The sequence below is a fragment of the Megachile rotundata genome, chromosome 10 (assembly GCF_050947335.1).
Source record: "Megachile rotundata isolate GNS110a chromosome 10, iyMegRotu1, whole genome shotgun sequence".
NCBI classification, from domain to species: Eukaryota; Metazoa; Arthropoda; class Insecta; order Hymenoptera; family Megachilidae; genus Megachile; species Megachile rotundata.
The window spans coordinates 1,185,855-1,205,550 of NC_134992.1; the positions used below are offsets into that span (position 1 = coordinate 1,185,855).

The 19,696-nt window shown below is 35.9% G+C and overlaps 1 protein-coding gene across 2 annotated transcripts in view; it reads right to left on the minus strand.

Moving 5' to 3' along the window:
- Window positions 1-7,005: 7,005 nt before the first annotated feature.
- The window catches only part of LOC100881792 (gustatory receptor for sugar taste 64f), a 54,379-nt gene continuing 41,688 nt past the window's right edge, over window positions 7,006-19,696 (minus strand). The window contains exons 8-10 of one of the 2 annotated variants that reach the window (XM_003705306.3): window positions 19,054-19,219; window positions 10,774-10,863; window positions 7,006-10,698 (exon numbers count right to left, since the gene is read on the minus strand). In XM_003705306.3, coding sequence (XP_003705354.1) covers window positions 10,633-10,698; window positions 10,774-10,863; window positions 19,054-19,219 — 322 coding nt within the window. In that variant the 3' untranslated portion in view covers window positions 7,006-10,632. Of the gene's footprint in view, window positions 10,699-10,773; window positions 10,864-19,053; window positions 19,223-19,696 lie in introns of both variants that reach the window. The other variant, XM_012290054.2, reaches the window with a different exon arrangement.

Sequence of the window (19,696 nt, forward strand, 5' to 3'; positions counted from 1 at the left end):
GACCGAATGAAAACGCGTGAACGATTATTCATAGATATGTATGTTTAACGATACACTATTCTCATTATAAGATATCCGAATTGAGGAATCGAAATTGTATTATATTTTATTAGAAGACATTGTTAAACTGGCTACGGATCGCGGTTTTGTTCTCGATCGCGAGGCATACGTCGCGAACGGTTGCCATGCAACGATGATCTGTTGAACGACTGCGGCGTCGATCGACAGTCATCGTTTATTGTCGAAAGAAACGTGTCGAAATAAAATGTATCGTTGGTTTTAACCGAAAATTCTGTTTTCTTGCTCTCAAGATAGTATAGTTTAAATTATTTATGAATATTCGTTCACGTGTTTTCATTCGTCCTATTTACGTGTCGGACTAACACTGAAAATTAATGAAAATTAGTAAAAAGTGACAGAGAAAAGTGATAATAAAAACTAATAATGAAATATAATAGTGAAGTTACTTGAGCGTTTTTTGAGAGTTTCTGTATGGTGATTTATTTATGCTATCAGTAAAAATCGGTGGATCAACCCGGTGATAGAGATGCATTTTCATCGTGATTATTTACGGATCAGTGGGTGAGTTACATTTAAATTTGTTAATTATTCAAATTCAAATTTTTATTTGTTGAATAGAAAGGTTATTTCATTTTTTAAAAATAAGAATTTGTTCTTTTTCATCATCACAATATCTAACGAGAATAATTTTCCATATTTTATCTATTATTTCTTTGCGATAACAAATAAATGTATCGAATAAATTCGACTTATTCTGATTACGTGAGTAAGGACTACTTTCTTCGTTTCTTATGCATTAATAAATGATAATCCAATAATAATTCAGATTTTTTCATCCGTTTTTCAATGTAACTTTCATCTAACAGCTTTCTATCATACCGACGCTATACCGACGTGGTATCGATACGCTTGTTCACGATCACGATCGACTGTCATTTTCGAAGCTGTCGCTCTCGCGTTTGAGCGCGCGAAATCCTCGCGCTCTGATTGGTCCGTGTTTTTGCTTAATAATTCAAAAACGAAGCTTCAAACCCCATTTTTGCAAAGGAAAATCTTGTTCAGAATGACGTCCTCTACTACCCCTTTCAGGGAGTAACACTAGTTACGGGACACCCTGTATGTACAGTGAGACACATGCTAATGCAAGCAAAGGAAAAGATTGTAACTTTCTTATTTCTTACTATTTTTTCATGACACCTTTTCTGTTCTTTTTGTCTAGATTTCCTGATTAAAATGACACCAAACATGATATAATTACGTTAACAATTGCGTGTGTAACGAGTGATTAAAGTTTTTAACATAAAAGAGAACGGCGAATGGAAAAGAAAGAGAAGCAGAAGGTTGACGCGTTCGGCAAACATGAAAGACTCGTGCGTCTTCTGTCGTTTAAATTCAAAAATCAAAATTCTTTATTTTTGGGGTTTCATCAATGAAGCTTTGATTATCGTATTCGTCTCGTTTTTCTGATTAAAATGGTACCAAACACGGTATAATTAAAATCATAATTACTTGTATAGCAAGCCTTTAGGAGGAATTCGCACCTCTACCGTAAATGTTACATCCCAAATATTTATGGCTTGTTACATAAGTAATTACGATCGTAATCATATCGTGTTTGGTGTCATTTTAATCAGAAAAACGAGACAAATACGATGGTAAAAGTTCCATTTACGAAAAACCAAAAATAAATAATTTTAATTTTTAAATTTAAAAGACAGAACACGCACGAGTCTTTCATGTTTGCCGAACGCTCAAAATTTTATCCCTCCTTGTCTTTTGTATCGCTGTCTCTTTCTACGTTCGGCACACTACAAAAAATGTAGGACCTCTACCGTAAATGTTACAATCGAGACCGGCAAAAGTAACATTTACGGAGTGAATACTGTAAATGATAATTCAATAATAATTCAGATTTTTTCATTCGTTTTTCAATGTAACTTTCATCTAACAGCTTTCTACTATACCGACGCTATATCGACGTGGTATCGATACGCTTGTTCACGATCACGATCGACTGTCATTTTCGAAGCTGTCGCTCTCGCGTCTGAGCGCGCGAAATCCTCGCGCTCTGATTGGTCCGTGTTTTTGCTTAATAATTCAAAAACAAAGCTTCAAACCCCATTTTTGCAAAGGAAAATCTTGTTCAGAATGACGTGCTCTACTACCCCTTTCAGGGAGTAACACTAGTTACGGGACACCCTGTATAATATGTCCAGAATTTGACTTGGAATGCTATGAACGAAAACCGCGTTTAAGCAGAAATATGCGCTGGTAATTTTTAATGACTATCGCGGCAGGAGCTCGGCCCCACGGTACGGTTCACTTCGAACCGTCTCGTCCGCAAAGGGCTAGATAGACCATAGTTACATTCTATACGCACTAACACCTACTTCGCGGCGTGCTGTCGAGTTATATGTATAGAAAAAAAATAGCTACACAAACTTTGCCTATGTTCGGCTGTCCAAAGGTTGACATGTTCAAGAAAATCTTTTAATTTTGTGCCGCCTCCGAAAAGGTTGAAATGCATTTAATATGCTACCTAACGAGTAAATAGGTTTCATTCATATCTGTTACGTAATTGTATGATTGAATGAAATAGAAATTACTTCATTAGGAAATAGAAATTATTTTATACTTTTTAGTGCATTTCGAAGTCGGCGTATTTTTTTTCTTAAAATTATTTTATTTCACGCTTTTTAGTGGAATGGGGAGAATTGTATAGGATACTGTGAGACATTTCTTACATAACAATACCAAAGAATAGGATTTTGCAATAACAATAGTTATTATACATGTATACTGATTTTCGGCCGACAAGACGTGTTTGTAGAAACAGTAGAAAATCGGCGACTGCATGTTAACTCATACACCACCAGAGACACGAAGGCGTACGCAGAATTCGATATATTAGTAACAATAGTTTTTCGCTAATAACTCCAAAACTAAAGCTTCCCCTTAATTGCGGATAAGGAAAAAGTTGTTCAGAATCGTGCCCCTGATAACATATTAAAAGGACATTAAAATCGTCCAAAGTTGATTTCAAAAATTTGCGACAATTTTTCACTAATATCTCGAAAACTAAAGCTTTCCGCGAAATTTGTATATGAACAAAATTGTTCAGAATCATGTCCGTGATGAGATATTAAAAGCGCACTAAAATCGAGAAAAGTTTATTTCAAAAGTTGCCGGTTTTTTTGCAATAACAACACTTTGCAATTAAAAAATGAAAAATTTTTTGATAATGGTACCAATGGGGAGTCAGAACCTACCGGATGCAAAAGGTTTCGTTCCGATCGGTGCATCCAGCTAGGCGTAATCGGCGGGCACACATAGAAAATAATAATAATAAAAAAAAAAATACTGATCGAATTGAGTAACCTCCTCCTTTTTCGAATTCAGTTAAAAAGGATATAAAATCTGCTTCCTCAAGCATCATCATGCTCATCTCCTTGTATTGATACTCACGGCTTGACTTTGTCAGCGGCGACGACTGTTCGTAGTCGCTTCACCCCTTCTCGTAGGTCTTCAACTTCATACCTGTCGTTCGGTAAGACAGCCCGTATCCGGAACAGTCCTTTATACTTTGCCAATAATTTTCGGCTGCTTCCTGTAGATGGTTCACTAGTAATTTGAACCAGCATCAACTCTCCTTCTGTATATTTACGAGCGTCTCTTCGTTTACGATCGTAACGTTCTTTCTGAACTGCTTGATCTTTCGTAATATGCCTGCTGATTTCTTCTCTTAATTCCGTTAAATCCAGCCGGTCTACTTCTTCTTGCAAAGCGCTCAATATTGGTCCTTCAGCAATCGGTCTTGTATCACACCCAATCAATGCTTTCATTGGTGTAGTGTTAATACTCTTGTTATGCATGTATTTAATGCACTCTGTATTTTCTTTACCTGCCCGTCCCATTCAGCCGGGTCTTGTGCTGCTGCAGTCGTAGCTAACGCATCGACAATAGTTTTATTATACCTTTCACATTGGCCATTAGCTCTTGGTGTTGCTACTGCATTGCGTACATACTTGATTCCGTAGGTGCTACAAAAAGTAACAAATCTTCGTGACGTAAAACTTGTTCCTTGGTCGCTTATTATTCTTGTTGGAACACCAAACAGGTGCATCAAATCCAATAACACTTTTTCTGTATGTCGTGTCTTTACACTTTTTACTGGTTCTACGATGGTAAATTTTGTAAACTCATCTACTATTACCAATAAATACTTGTTCTTCTTCCGGCTCATTACGAACGGTCCCACGTGGTCAATATGAATTGTATGAAATGGTACGGGTATCTTCTCTATCACATTGAGTTTGCACTGCTTCTTGCCCGCAGTGTGCTTATAATATGCACAACTCAAAACACGCTTTTACATATTTGTCGACGAAACGTCTCATTCCGGCGAACCAATAATTCCGTTGGATCCGTTCGATTGCACTGTACAACAAATTTTGACTTTTTTTTGATTTCGTAACGGCTACTATGAAATTCTTATAGATTTTTGCAAGCTAAATACGAATCTGAAATCCGTTTTTCTCTAGGACGTACAGTTTTTGAGAAAATTAATTTGAAAAAAAAATTGCAAATTGTCAACTTTGAAAATTTTTTGTGCTTTTACCGTAACAGCTATTCAGTGGCTTTTTACACGAGAAGAATCTGTGAATTTTCCTGAATAAAACTATATGAATTGTTATTACATTGTAAATATTCAAATATGTTTAAATGATGATCAAAGTAAGAAAGACACCAAAAACGCACCAATTTTTCCTAATATTTTTCAATTTATTTAAAAAACTATGGGTCTAAGCGAAAATCTAACCATCCCACATGATAGAGTAGACATTTCTGCAGAAGAAAGCATCAAGCGAAATTACAAAATCACTTTTGCTTTCCTTTTATAAAAAAAATAGTTTAAACTATTTTATAACTATTATATAAGCAAAACACGCGCCACTGTCAGTGGTACTCAATGTTAGCGTGGCGCGGCAGTCGCGAAATAACTACAGTAAATATTCGATATGTGCACAAATGATCTGTACGATATGTGCACCAAAGTTATCCCCACCACTGGGGGGAAGACCCCTTCAGACACCGTGAAGCTCGATCGCCGAGAAATGTAACATGATCCGGGGTTGAGTATATCCGTGAAGCAAGACATATACAAATATAAAACTTTTTTATTTTTGATTTTTCCGAGATCCAACTTTTACCAATAGATTCTTTACATTTTTATGATTAAAAGAAGACCAAACACGACATAATTTGGACTATATTTACTGGTTTAATTGACGATAAAAGTTTCTCACGTCGAAGAGGATAGCGAGTCAAAAAGAAAGAGACGCTACGATCGTGGCAGTCGGCAAAGATCAAAAGTCTGTTCAATTGTTTGCAATGCTTAAGCATTGCTAACTTTTTTATTTTTCATCCATTTTTTCGTACAACTTTCTCCATCATATTCGTGACATTTTCCTGACTAAAATGAGACCAAACACGACGTAATTTGAGTTATATTTACTTACAATATCTTATTAGAGTAAAATCATCGATGTACGCGTAACATTTGAAATCACAAGCAAATATGTCCCGAAGTACATCGTGTTTGGTCTCATTTTAATGAGAAAAATGTTACAAATATGATGGAAAAAATTTCACAAAAAAAAAAAAAAAATAAAGTTTTATTCTTGCATTAGGAGTGTCCTTCTGGTAGGTCACTGTTTGTTTACGTTCAGTCTCCTTCGCTCGAAATGTAGGAACTGTACGATATCTGCACCAGTTCGACGTTCGGCAAAACATCAATCAATGTAGGGACTGTACGATATCTGCATCAGTTCGACGTTCGGCAAAACATCAATCGATGTAGGAACTGTACGATATCTGCACCAGTTCGGTCCCGAGAATGGTGCACATATCACATAGATTGATATACATAGTCTAAATTATTTAGTGTTTAGTCTTATTTTAATCAGAAAAATATGAAGAATCTATTAGTAAAAGTTGTATAACGAAAAAATGGAAAATAAAGAAGTTTTACTCTTGCATTAGTATTATCCCTCACTATGTTTCCGTTTGTTTACATTCGGTATCCTTCGCTCGCTGTCCTTTTCTACGTTCGGCAAAACATCAATCAATGTAGAAATTGTACGATATCTGCACCAGTTCAGACCCGAGAATGGTGCACACATCGAATATTTACTGTAATTACGATCGTATTCATATCATGTTTGGTGTCATTTTAATCAGGAAAACTAGGCAAATACGACAGTAAATGTTTCATGAAAAAATAGTAAGAAATAAGAAAGTTACAATCTGTTTTTTTGCTTGCATTAGTATGTGTCTCACCGATATTTGATTCTCGTCGTTTCGGCGACTGATTGTGTTTCATTCTTGACTGATTTCGAGGGGGATCCCCCCCCCCCCCCCAGTAGTGGGGATACAATTTTAACACTTACGGTAGAGATCTTTTTAACATTTACGGAGAGAATACTGTATTTGGTACACATATGTACTATAAATCCATTGACACTTATTTAAACTGTGGACTCAGTTACCGACGGGTCCAAATCTACTCAGGCAGACCATTTACACGGGGTTTGGTAGACTAATAATATCTCATCATTTATTTGTTTCTCGATCAGTGAGAATAATTTCGTAACATTATGAGCGACCTGACAATTTGGAAGGAGACACTACTGTACTTACAAGAGACTGGAAACAGAAAAATACATTTAATAATAGGTATTTTCCATATCTCATCTGTGAATTTACTCTATTTTTGAGGTCATTAGAAATGCTTCTTTCAAACATTGTACCTACACAAAGTGGAAATTATTTGCAAAATTATAACTGAATCTAGCGTGAACGTTTTCAGAAGTACAGCCCTTATTATTATAAGTAAAACGGTCTTTTTATAATTAGCAACAACAGTAAAAATTATTTATTTTTATAGTAATTATTAGAATAATATCCTAACGTATCGACCACAAAACAACCGGCGATAAGATAGATTTTAGATGGGGAAAGGGGCAGATAATATGTAAAACTATGGATTTTGTATACAAATTCTCAAACTGCTTCTTAATAAACACAATTTTTATATTTATTAAAAGGTGTAGTCGTCCTTCTTTGCCTCACGGCATTACAAATACTAACAATTATACTTACAATTAAATTTGGTTTTTTGTATAATAATGCGTTTTCGTAGATGTAGTATTGGTTACAATTATGGCTCACAATTTTGTGTTTATTTCTCATATTATTACCAAACATGATTGAAAACAGAATAAAAGAAGTAAAAAAATAAACTCATTCATAAAACAATTATTCATATAACACATTGTTTTACAATAAGTCTGTTTTTCACATTACACATGTACATTAAGGTGGCCCTTAGCTATAGAGCTCGATTCTTTTTTTCGATTTTTTCATCATCTCACCCCCTAAAATTGTGACACTTGATGAAAAAATGATAATGTCAAAGTTTTAGCATGATTGGATAACAGGAACCCGTGCCGCAATCGAGTTGAAATTTTGGAATTTGCACGATTTCAAGTTATCATCGAATATGTTAGTGGTATTTTATTTTATAAGTATCAGTGAACATTTTATAATGAAAATATAATTTTTTACACCTGTAATACTAGCATTTACATACAATTACAACACATACATATTTACATACAATACATTTACACATAAACGTAACTTTTAAGTTATTAGAGAATGCGACGGTTGGGCAACTGGGAGCTGTATATAATTTGTACAAAAGTTGATAAATTTTTTAATAATCTCGACTGTATTAACACTTATAAACAAATTTTTTTTAAATACTTATAAGCAAAATATTCTTTAATGGAATTTCAGTTGTCTCATAAATTAGCCTATTATTAAATTGTACGTAGCGTTTAATATATGTTCTGTGTTAATGTAGATTTGCTTACATCAGGATAGAGGCTTTTATAATTCTCAATTATTTGTAAAATGTATTGTTTTTCTTCTTCATTTCTGGTTATTGTATTCAGTAATAAGTTTGACACCACGTTCAGCAGTATCGTTTACCACTTTTAAATTTTTTGCAATTTCCAAACCTTGTAGATATGAAATATCATTTTCCCACAAGGAAGGGTCTTTGTCTAAGAAATCAGTAGATATATTGAACCTGTTAAACCAGTTTTTAGATTCAGTAGAAATGAATCTAATCGATATTCATGTTTGCATAATTTTGTACGTTTTCCGGAAGTATTACAAGTTTCTTTACTGAACGTTCCGTATTATAATTTTTTAGAGCCTTAATCATTTTCCTTTTTGTGTTCAATGGTATTATTTCATCGAAAAAGGATAATACCACGTCCTCAGATACAAAGTACCATAAATGGGTAGAAAATTTGCGTATTCCTATTCTAGCAATATTATTATCAACTGTAGAATACAAGTATAGATTTTGTAGAAATTTTAGATCTTGTAATGGTGCTTTTATGGGAATTTGTGCATTCATCCAGGCTTGAATGTATAAATTAGCTAAAAAAATACATATATCACTTATCCCTGTGATATTGTTACTATCCAATAAAAATTCTTGCCTGAATAAATACATTTTTAATACGTAAATTGCTTTAGCCATCCATCTAGCATGATGAAACGCTCCAGGAACATGAAAAGTATTTCCTCGTGGAAGAGATCCGCCAAGAAAAATTATCATCAACTTCAAAAGTTCTTTGTAATTATCTCTCGGCTGCTTTTGTCGTAAATGGTACAAGCAAAAATTTATTTTTTCTTCTACATCCTGAATCTTTCCATAAACATAAGAATCTTGTATACATGTTTTAAAATTTGATAAATTAATCTTAGGCCAAGCTTTTCGAAATTTTTTAAAAAGCGGTACTTCTTACCTAATCAGGTAAAGCTCGGTAATATTCGCCACTGCCGGGAATCTTTTTGTATATCTACCATGCAGAGCATGGTATACATTTATGTATACCATTTTTCTAATACCGAAGTATTTATTTCATTTTACATAAGATCTCTAATGGCTAACTGAATAGGAGATTAGTTTTTGTATTCGAGATGACCTCTTCAACAACTACAGAATGAGATTCATACTAACATTAGCGGTAAGATTCATTAATTTTTAGTATATTGTTTAAAATATACCAACACTAAAATTATATATATAAAAAATGATATTTTCATTATAAAATATCCACTGATACTTATAAAATAAAAGACCACTAACATATTCGACGATAACCTGAAATCGTGCAAATTTCAACTCGATTGCGGCACGGGTTCCTGTTATCCAATCATGCTGAAACTTTGACATTATCATTTTTTCATCAAGTGTCACAATTTTAGGGGATGAGACCAAAAAAAATCGGAAGTCGAAAAATAAGGGTCACCCTAATGTACATTCAACTGGAAAAGTGATGTACTCATTATGTACTTAGCACTTGTGGGTTATCAGGATACAATAATGTACTTCAATATAGTATGTACAATTGATATACATATATCCTCCACAATATCGATTCGCTTGTTTAAAGAATATCCGTAGTATAACACATCTGACAGTAAGTATACTATATTCTGATATGGCATCTGTTTATAATTGTAACATATTTCTAATCATATATGTATATTAATAGTTTTATGGAAGAATGTACATGTGATAATGGTATTACATTGAAATATAGTAAATTTAAAAACAGAAGAAACCAATGGTATAATAACTATGCCACATACGTATATGTAAGTGTCCCAATAACTCACAAGTACTAAGAATTTATGTGAATAATACTCCTTCAGAAAATTAGTGTTTTCATACTCTAAATGTAACTCATAAAAAATATATCATATAACACTGAAATGTATTTAATATTCATTAAACATTTCTTGAATACTTGAGCTAGATTTCCAATTTTACTTAACAATATTTACAGAACTAAATTTATGTTTAACGGACTCTACACTATAATAATAATGAAATACATAGCACAAAGGTCCAAGCTCAGTGTTTTTAAAATTACTACAATTTACTAGATTTTTAAATACACTGGGCCCAGCTCTTTTAGTCAGACAAACGACAAATTAAAAAAAAAAATTGTAGCTCTAGTGAAATTGTTTTCTCAAAATTTTTCCTGCAATGAATTTCATATTTATAGACAGAAATGTATTGTTTTTACATTTTGTTTTGGTGGATTCCTAGTCAAATGGAACCCCAGGCTTCAGTCTACTCTGTCTAATTGTAAATCTAGTAGATATTTAGTTACTGTATATTATAATTATTAAGCGTGCACATTACCTACTTAAAGTAAGGAACACATTTGTATTTTTTCTGCCTTAAAAGAAACGTCCAGTTAAAGTTCAGATTATCTAGCCAATTTTTATATTAACAGAATTTGCCGGATTCATAGTAACATGTATATACAATTTACAATAATTAGCGAAGTTGTGATGAATTTGTTGAAATTAGTTATATATAGAAAAAATAAATATGTATTTATACATTTATACAAAGATTTTTTTCAATAAAATCTTTAGTCGTTAATTATATTGTAGCAGTTTCTAAATATAAAATCAAAAATATAATAATAAATACATCATGAAATAGTGTTTCACTTAGTTCCTAACATGACCCTGGAATTGTAGCAGCACAACTTCGTAAGTGGTAATTGCACCTGCCACCTGAAAAAACAATCATTTTAACAATATTTGTCAAACAGCTAAAAATGAATTAATGTAACAGAGATGTCAATTTACTGCAAGCATGAAGTTTCTTGTGATTGAGAAGAAACGTAATCCTGTTAACGCTACATCATCTGAGGTGAGTTGATATTGCAGTCTCTGTGTCTGTAAAAATATTTGTTTTTACATTACTTGATAAGAAAATTATAAGTTCAATAATCTGTTCATACTTATATAATAAAAGTACATTACTGAAAAAATTGTTTACATTACTTGAATACTACTGAAACATTATCAAACTTTGAAATCTCCTTTCTAATCCTTTAATTTTATTGAATTTAGATACAAATTTATACACAAAAGACAATGTAATAAAAATTGATAAAGCTAAAGTTGAATGTTTGCTTCTGAAGATTATGCTATATAGCAGGGGTGGCCAACCTGCGGCTCGCGAGCCACATGCGGCTCTTTGAAGGATTATTTGTGGCTCTCGATAAATGTACCTAAGTTCCCTTTTCATTTTTGTGCTATTATATTTTACAAAATTATTATCGTTCTATATGTGTTTCAAAATGTCGTTGAAATTACTGACGACAAATATGAAAGACTAATTGTAACGTTGTAACAAATTTCATTTCGGTCCAAGTTAAGAATAATATGACTCATCGAAAACTGCGCCATCGAAAATTGCGGCTCGCGAAACATTTCAAACTTTGAAAATTGGCTTGGACTATCAAGGAACTTGGCCACCCCTGCTATATAGTGTGCAGAGTAATGAAATTCAATGAAGAAATTCATTATTAAAAGTCAAATAAATAAACTTATACGTTCGGCTAAAAGTTTCATTGGCCATAGAAACCTATGTTCCGTATTACGACGACTGGTACCGCGGCGGACTTATACCTGCCCGCTGGACCTTCCCTGGTTATCGATGGAACAATAAACATCTGCTATTATCCAATTGTTAAAGACGTGACAAATTATCGTATAAAAATGGCTCACCCTCTTCGAAAACAAATCTCAATTCATTTCTCCGTAAAAGGTAAGAGAAAATTGTATATGTAACAATTATTGCTAAATTGCAATAAACAAAAAATTCCAAAAACACGTATCCCCTATTTTGATGCATATTTTTCGAATATAAATCTACAAAAAAGTCGAACTGCATTTAGGGTGAAAAATTGAAAAAAAAAGGCCAATTTTTTAATATATTATTTATATAAATAATTTCTCCCGAAAGTTTTGTCACTAACTAAATTCCTGACTAAAAACTACACAATTTAAAAAAAATTCACCTTCCTACACCCTCTACTTTCCGAGACATTAAAGAATATGTGTTTTCAACCCCGAACTTTGAGGGCTATTTTCACCCCCTCAACGTGCATGTCCGCACATATAAAAAAATACGTGTCAAATGATTTTTAAAAAGCTACCACATATGTCAATTTCATTAAAATCCGCGTGTGACACCTTGGTGATGTCCCTTGTAAGGCCTGGATCGCGTTACATTTCCCGGCGAACGAACCTCGGGCGTCTCGAAGGGTCTTTCCCCCAGTGGTGGGGACAACATTTTTACTTATATCGTAAAGGACATTTTTGCGTATATAGAATGATTACTGTATTAATATTTCGAATTTCCTTGAATTTCCCTTCTTCTGAGATCGCAGCAACATGAATCGGGCAAGCTAATAAACTATAAACAGTACCGCCGTCAAAAATTTGCAAAACTCAAGGCAAAACTATGCGCTGAACATTTCTAGAAACGAAAAAATTGTGTTTGATTAATTTTTATTTCAAAATTAAGCATTAAGTGTCAACAATAATCAATATGTAATTTTTGTAGCTGTGATAACTGAAAAAGCAGCGAAATTGTCTAATTGAAAATTAGTATATCCACGGTATCTCTGAAACTATTAAAAATAAAAATATATTTGAAAACAAATAATAGTATAAGTTTTAATGCAAAATAATGTGTATTACCTAAGTTTCCGTATTTTAAAGAATTTCATGATTGTAATTTTTTATATCGGAATAGCTATTCCCGTTATAAAATACAATATAGTTTTGCCATTTAGAATATATTTTTATCTATTTAATATTTTTAAAACAATCATTTGTTAAAAGATGATTTCAACCATTACGAGAAAATTCTGTTTTTTTAATGTCTAGGTCTAGATATACAAAATTTTACGTTGATATCCATAAAATTTCCAAATTCGAAAACAATGTCGAATTGCGGTTGTATATAAGAATGGTATAAAGGCAAAAAGAATGACGTCAATTAATGAAGATTTATCTTTGACAGAGTTATTTGAAAAATGTTTAGATGACAGAACTCAAAATTGGAGAACAATTGGAGTTGCAATTCAATATTTCGGTAATTAGCACGCAATAATAGTTGAATTTCTATGTTTCATAGTAATAGCCATTTTTAATGAAGGCCGCAATACAATTCATAAAATTGTAAATATTATTGGTATTATCATTGATTGATAATGTAGAATTTTCGCGATAACTTGGGAGCAATTATGGTTGAATATATCGACGAAATATTCTAAGAAATCTGCTATAAGTAAGAAACAGCGATATTATGCATTAGAATAGCACATAAATTGTAAATATACTTAATATTCATTGAATAATTGCACTATGAACTTCAAAAACACTTTGCACAGTTAATTGATAAAAAAGAAAATATTGAGCCGATAAATTTTAATGGTATGTTAAAAAGGTATACTTTTAGCGATTACCCTATAAGCAACACGATAAGTAGTGTACTATTTTTAATTATTAAAAAATAGGGAAATTAATTGAATTAAGTTGAATATTTGAATTTGTACTATTTAGCAAAAAATAATTTTCTAAAATAAAATTTCACTAGAATTTTTAGTTTCATATAGATTGGAGGGCAGATATTTCAACCGACAATGAAACTATTTCGTGAAACGTTTTAGTTCATGAATTGGTCAGTTGTATTTTTAAGTAAATAGAGTTTCTGCTTAGAGTTCATAATTTCATACTTTTTCTTATAAAAGATGCTGAAATGAATCGCTTTTTTTACATTAAAATATGAGAAATTCTTTGCTGAAAATTCAGTTATCAGGGCTACAAAAATACGTATCGATTATTACTGACTATTCTACAAGCATGGCAAATATCGCGAAAAATCATACTCTTCACAGCGCTTTTTTGCACAATAGAAACATATTAAAAGAATATTAATAAATTCATGTATTCACGTAGTGCTAAAATTTCTTGACAGCAATAAAGGATAAAACAATGAAGCAATAAAATAAAAAACTTATTCTTTATAACATTTTAATTTTATCAATGACAACTATTAACTGTCATACTTTCGGCACTAGTATAGTATACTTGTTCATATTTAAAGTTGATAAATACTTAATACTAAAAATTATCCAGGTCTAGAAAGAAAAAAGATAAAAATAGCGGAAGAATTTATAAATTTAGGGTACATCTTAAAACAAAGTTTTGGAGATGTAAGAACAAATATAAGAGACGATTAAAAGGGCAACAGTGACAATGGAACAGGTTTGAAGAACAGGTAAACTAAAATTGAATGAAGCATACATAAGAAAATTACCATTATTTAGTGTTTTGGTAAAAAACATAATAGTATACGGAACGGAGATCTAAAGTTAGAAGAAGAAAACAACTTGAAAGCATTATAGGATAAACGCTTAAAATAAACCTTCAGATTAGGCTGGAATACTCTAATATACATAGTACAGAAAAAAATGAAACAAGACATAGTAAAGATCGTGACAAATGAACAATAAAAGGGTCTCGGCGCATAAGATACACTTTTTGGCCCCGGAAAAAACTTCAGAAAAACCATATGGATCGTGCAGCCTGCTTCGAGTAGACTACGCGTACCCATGTTTGGTGTTCCAAATCACCGTCGTCGCTCCAGAAGAGGAGGAAATGTCTCCCGAGCGGTCGAAGTACATCGGACATACGGCGACTTGAAATGCTCATATCTCACCCGCGTTTAGGGCTACAGAGCTAATCGAGTGTTCTTTGGAAAGCTGGAGAAACGTACTTTCTGATACGCGTATCAAGTACTAAGAAAGTAGCGATGAAGATGCTACCGAGTGGAGGAACTGAAATTCATTGATTGCACACAAATGCATTCGACGGACCACTCTAGCTACACGCTCAATGTGTGCCCCCTTTCGAGGCGAACAAAATGCGATATCCCAATCGAAAATCCATTGGAGGCCCGATACTTTAATTTCGAAAAAACTGTAGGTGGTCGCACCCGATTTTACACATTTCGCACACCTACCTCCATATAAACATGAGAAAGCCGTTCTGAAAGCACTTAAGCCTCGCTGTCACTCCCTTCTGCTTCCGTTTCTTCTCCGGATGGTACGAAGAGCTCCGTTAACTGTGCAGCCGGGCGCAGGATCTGCGGGAGGCACCGAACATGGGCCAAGTAGAAGATGGCAGCGGCCACATGTGAGCAGCAGCCTACTGTCCGGTTTCCATTCGGGCACTCACACCAATATCGCCGAATTCCTTCAACCTGGTCCATTTTCGGTTCGTAATCAGTATAGAGCCGGTAAGTTTTTGCGTTCACGTGTCGCGACTTGATTTCTAGACGGACGATGTTCGGTGTTTCTTTTACGAACATCATGGAGACGTTGTTGGTGTCGATTTGATATGGGCCCAAGGTCAATAGGAGTAAGTGGTCTCGAGTCAGTTTCGGGAAATCGGTCAGGGTGGTGGCCGAAGTCCGTTGCAGAAGTGTATTTCTGCGCTCTATTGCCACCACCTACTTCTGGTTTATATGGAGGTAGGTGTGCGAAATGTGTAAAATCGGGTGCGACCATCTACAGTTTTTTCGAAATTAAAGTATCGGGCCCCTAATGGATTTTCGATTGGGATATCGCATTTTGTTCGCCTCGAAGGGGGGCACACATTGAGCGTGTAGCTAGAGTGGTCCGTCGAATGCATTTGTGTGCAATCAATGAATTTCAGTTCCTCCACTCGGTAGCATTTTAGGAGTTGGTGAGTGAATAAAAAATGTCTAAGTCTTTACTGATCAAGACAGAGCGAATCTTTATTTTAAAGGATGAGGTGCTAAGCGCGAAGGTTTGTTAAGAACTGCTCTCTGCACCCTTGATGCGTTTTCTCGACACCTCTTACATCCCTTGGTAGGGGTGTCTTCCAAACGACAAATTTGGCAATGCAGCGGGATTTCCCGGTGACCACTTACCGCTCCCCTGCACGGTCAGGGACCGCCAGGCCCGGAACCGTGGTCCCTTCGGAAATCCCCGGTTTATGATGCCGTACGTAGCTATTGAGACCGTTGACGAAAAACAACAAAACATGCCTCGAGAAAATCTAACGGTATCCTCAAAAATAGCCGTTTTGACCGTATACGTCGTAAACCGTGCTGGCCTTTTGCACTTACAAAGATCGCTTAAAAATCACGAAGCCAGCCGCTACAGCATCTTCATCGCTACTTTCTTAATACTTGATACGCGTATCAGAAAGTACGTTTCTCCAGCTTTCCAAAGAACACTCGATTAGCTCTGTAGCCCTAAACGCGGGTGAGATATGAGCATTTCAAGTCGCCGTATGTCCGATGTACTTCGACCGCTCGGGAGACATTTCCTCCTCTTCTGGAGCGACGACGGTGATTTGGAACGCCAAACATGGGTACGCGTGGTCTACTCGAAGCAGGCTACACGATCCATATGGTTTTTTTGAATTTTTTTTTCCGGGGCCGTTAAGCGCTTCATTTCGCAACGTTTTTGATATAAATGAAATTGAATCGACTTCGTTCGCATGTGGAAGCCATAGATCTAAGAACCTATAAACGGAGCCCACGACGCGGGAATTACCAAATTTGCGGCAGATGGGCTCTATCTTTATATTGTAGTATATGCGGCGATCGAGTCTTTCTGTCGCATACTCTATGAATCTAGATTCCAGATAGACCATAGTTACATTCTATACGCACTAATACCTACTTCGCGGCGTGCTGTCGAGTTATATGTACAGAAAAAAAAATAGCTATACAAGCTTTGCCTATGTTCGGCTGTCCAAAGGTTGACATGTTCAAGAAAATCTTTTAATTTTGCGCCGCCTCCGAAAAGGTTGACGCGAGGGAAAGCATGGGGTGCAAACCCATGAGTAATAGAAAGCGAGGAAACGAGTGTTCGGGCCGACCGCGGAATAAAATAAATATGTGCGCGACTTAAACACGATTATTTTCATATATCGTGAGTGAAAATAGTGCAATTTAAGGGTGAAAGTTGCCCTCGAAGAAGGACTTGCGCGAACACGTGGTCGTGCGACATGTCGAAGTTGCGAGAGAAAGTCGCAGAAATTAAATTAATTAATTAATAATGTAAATGTCATTAGGGATTTAGAGTGCGGGAAAGGGCGAATGGGGCATATTGAATGCATGCGGTGATTAGTTTTGGCTATTTTCGTGATTTGATAGTAAATAAATAATGGCGTCAGTCGAACAAGTTTCGATATATCGTACGAACACGTGGGCATCTCCGCGCGAGGAAAAGCGTAGAGCGTAAAGGCCGGTTCGTAAACATCCAACATGGCCGGGGAAGGGTCGATGCAGGCGCATGGATAGCGGCCCTTAAGGACGAAGCCTAAGGGCAAAGCGAAGGCACGCGGCAACAAGCAAGATGGTGGAGGAAGGAACGCTGCAAGCACTTGGAGAGCGGCCCTAAAGGATGAAGCGAAAGGATGCGGCAGCAAGCAAGACGGCGGAGGCATGGCGCGCTTTTCAAATGGCAAGAGGAGGGGAAGAAGCGAGAAGACAACGAGAGGGAGAAGAGGAAGAGCAGGAGTGGAAGAGGCGGAGAAACAAACATAGACACGACCGATCAAACGACTCAAACCTGCAAGGGAGGAAACCGGTGTCAGTCTGGTCATAGCACCATTAGGGGGCACAAAATGGGGACCGACGGAACGGGGGAGAGGAGGGAGAGAGGTCAAATCGAACTGAGCACCCTTCCGATCAACTGTTGATTCAGCAAGGAACCCAGTCGTCAGCCTGGTCATGGCACCATTAGGGGGCGACAACGGGGACCGAGTGGAATCGACAGAAGAGAGGAAGGAGAAATTTTACCAAGAGCAATGGGCTCATGTAGCGTTGTGGATGAAGACTGGGGCGTAATAGGAAAAAAGGGAGAAACAGTCAGGCAACAAGCGCGTACGGGAGTAGGGGCGGGGGTGGGGGACGGAAAATTTGCGGAAATTTTCACGAGCAGAACTCGCATAATAATGAGTGGCACAGGATGCACAAATGTACTAGGAGATAGCGAAAGGTTAAACTTAACGTGTTCAGGAAAAGGGGGTGAAGGGGGGGGGGGGGGGGGGGGGGATTTTTGTGAAGCAAAACGGACATTTGCGGAACCCAAACAGAGTTAGACATAGAAACCGAAAGCGTATACGGACATTAGGTGGGAAATGGTGGGGAGAGGTCGCGGTTTTTTACCGTATGTTCGAGCCCACCGCGAGGCGATGCTGAGGGGGCGTTACAAGACAAGCTGGAGGTCAGCGCATTTTTGTCCGGGAGCCTCCCCTTAGATCTTGACGTAGCCTCTCGGGCCAAGACCCTTTGGTTGAGAGCATCCATTCTCGACACATGGAACACATACGCGAGAGGTGGGGTGGGGGGTGGGGGTAGTCTTTCTTCCACAACAAGCGAGCGATGGTCTAGCGCAGGGGGACTCTATCCACGGACAGGAAAGCCTGCCGGGTTGCTGCCACCCTCCGCCCTTGTGGCGGGGGCGGGAGACAGTTTTAGTGGGTATGCGTGGAAACCGTCCCTCTTCTAGGGGCGCCGGAAGCGTGAGTCTTTCCACACTACCTGGGCTATCTTCCCAGGTGTCCGTAGAACGAGAAAGGTAAAGTGTAGAAAAACTGTTGAATGAGCCGGAAGAAAGTGATATATGGATCCGAAAAGATAATGTAGAGAAGATAAATATTATAAAAAAAGAGAAAATTAAAGGATTCGTGTATCTAGTGGAGGAAAAGGTGAAAGTAATGTCAGCAACCCCAAAAAAATGGAGGGCAACTAACTGAAGAGGACACAGGCAAACAGAAATTAGAGAAGATATAGTACACAGATCGTGCTCAGAAAACCAATTTTATAAGATAGATGTACAGTCGTTTCCTTTTTTTGTAAAAAAGCTAAAATAGAAGTGAACCTCCTAGCAATATCAATTGGTTACAAATAAATAAATAGATACATATTAAAAATGATTTAAATTAATTTTTAGTTACATTAATTTTTAGTTAGACCAAATCTCTAACAATTCAGAAATTACATAAATAGTTAAAAGGTGAAATTACCTCAATGTTGTAATTGGACGCTGAACAGTTGTACAAAAAAGGCAATGCTTTCTTGCTTTGGTCGTGTATCCTAGCAGAAAGTAATGTAACGGCGCATGCTCGACCAATAAGAAATGCAAAAGAACTGAAGAAGTAAATTGTACTAAAAATGTTGCTGTCATTGAACCTGCTTTTAAAACAAAATAGATCCAGTCGATACTGAGATTCATTACTAAAGAATGTAAGTACATAAGAAAGAGATTCAAACAGGGTCGCATTTATTATAAGTTTAATTAGGCACAATCTATGACCTTTTCTTTTCCGCTGCAATATAAAAAGCAACAAAGTTTTAATTGCAAAATAAAATACATATTTTTAAACATTAAATTCATAAAAGAAAATTAGAAATCGCTAAAAAATATATGAGACCCCTCGACGTTCAGAGTCCGATATTTATTATTATTTAATTGTGGCGACAGGGAAAGTTTCTAGTGGAAACCGAGGTCTGGATTTTGTCAGAGACCTTTTGACGCGTCGAGTCAATAGAGTCATTAAGTTGTAAATAGTTTTGCACTGGCTCGGCGGGTCAAGGAGGCCCTCGGCCCTTTCCTCTCGGGACTTCCCAAAAAAGGAGAGAGTTTTCTCTCCCATGCGAAAATGTATT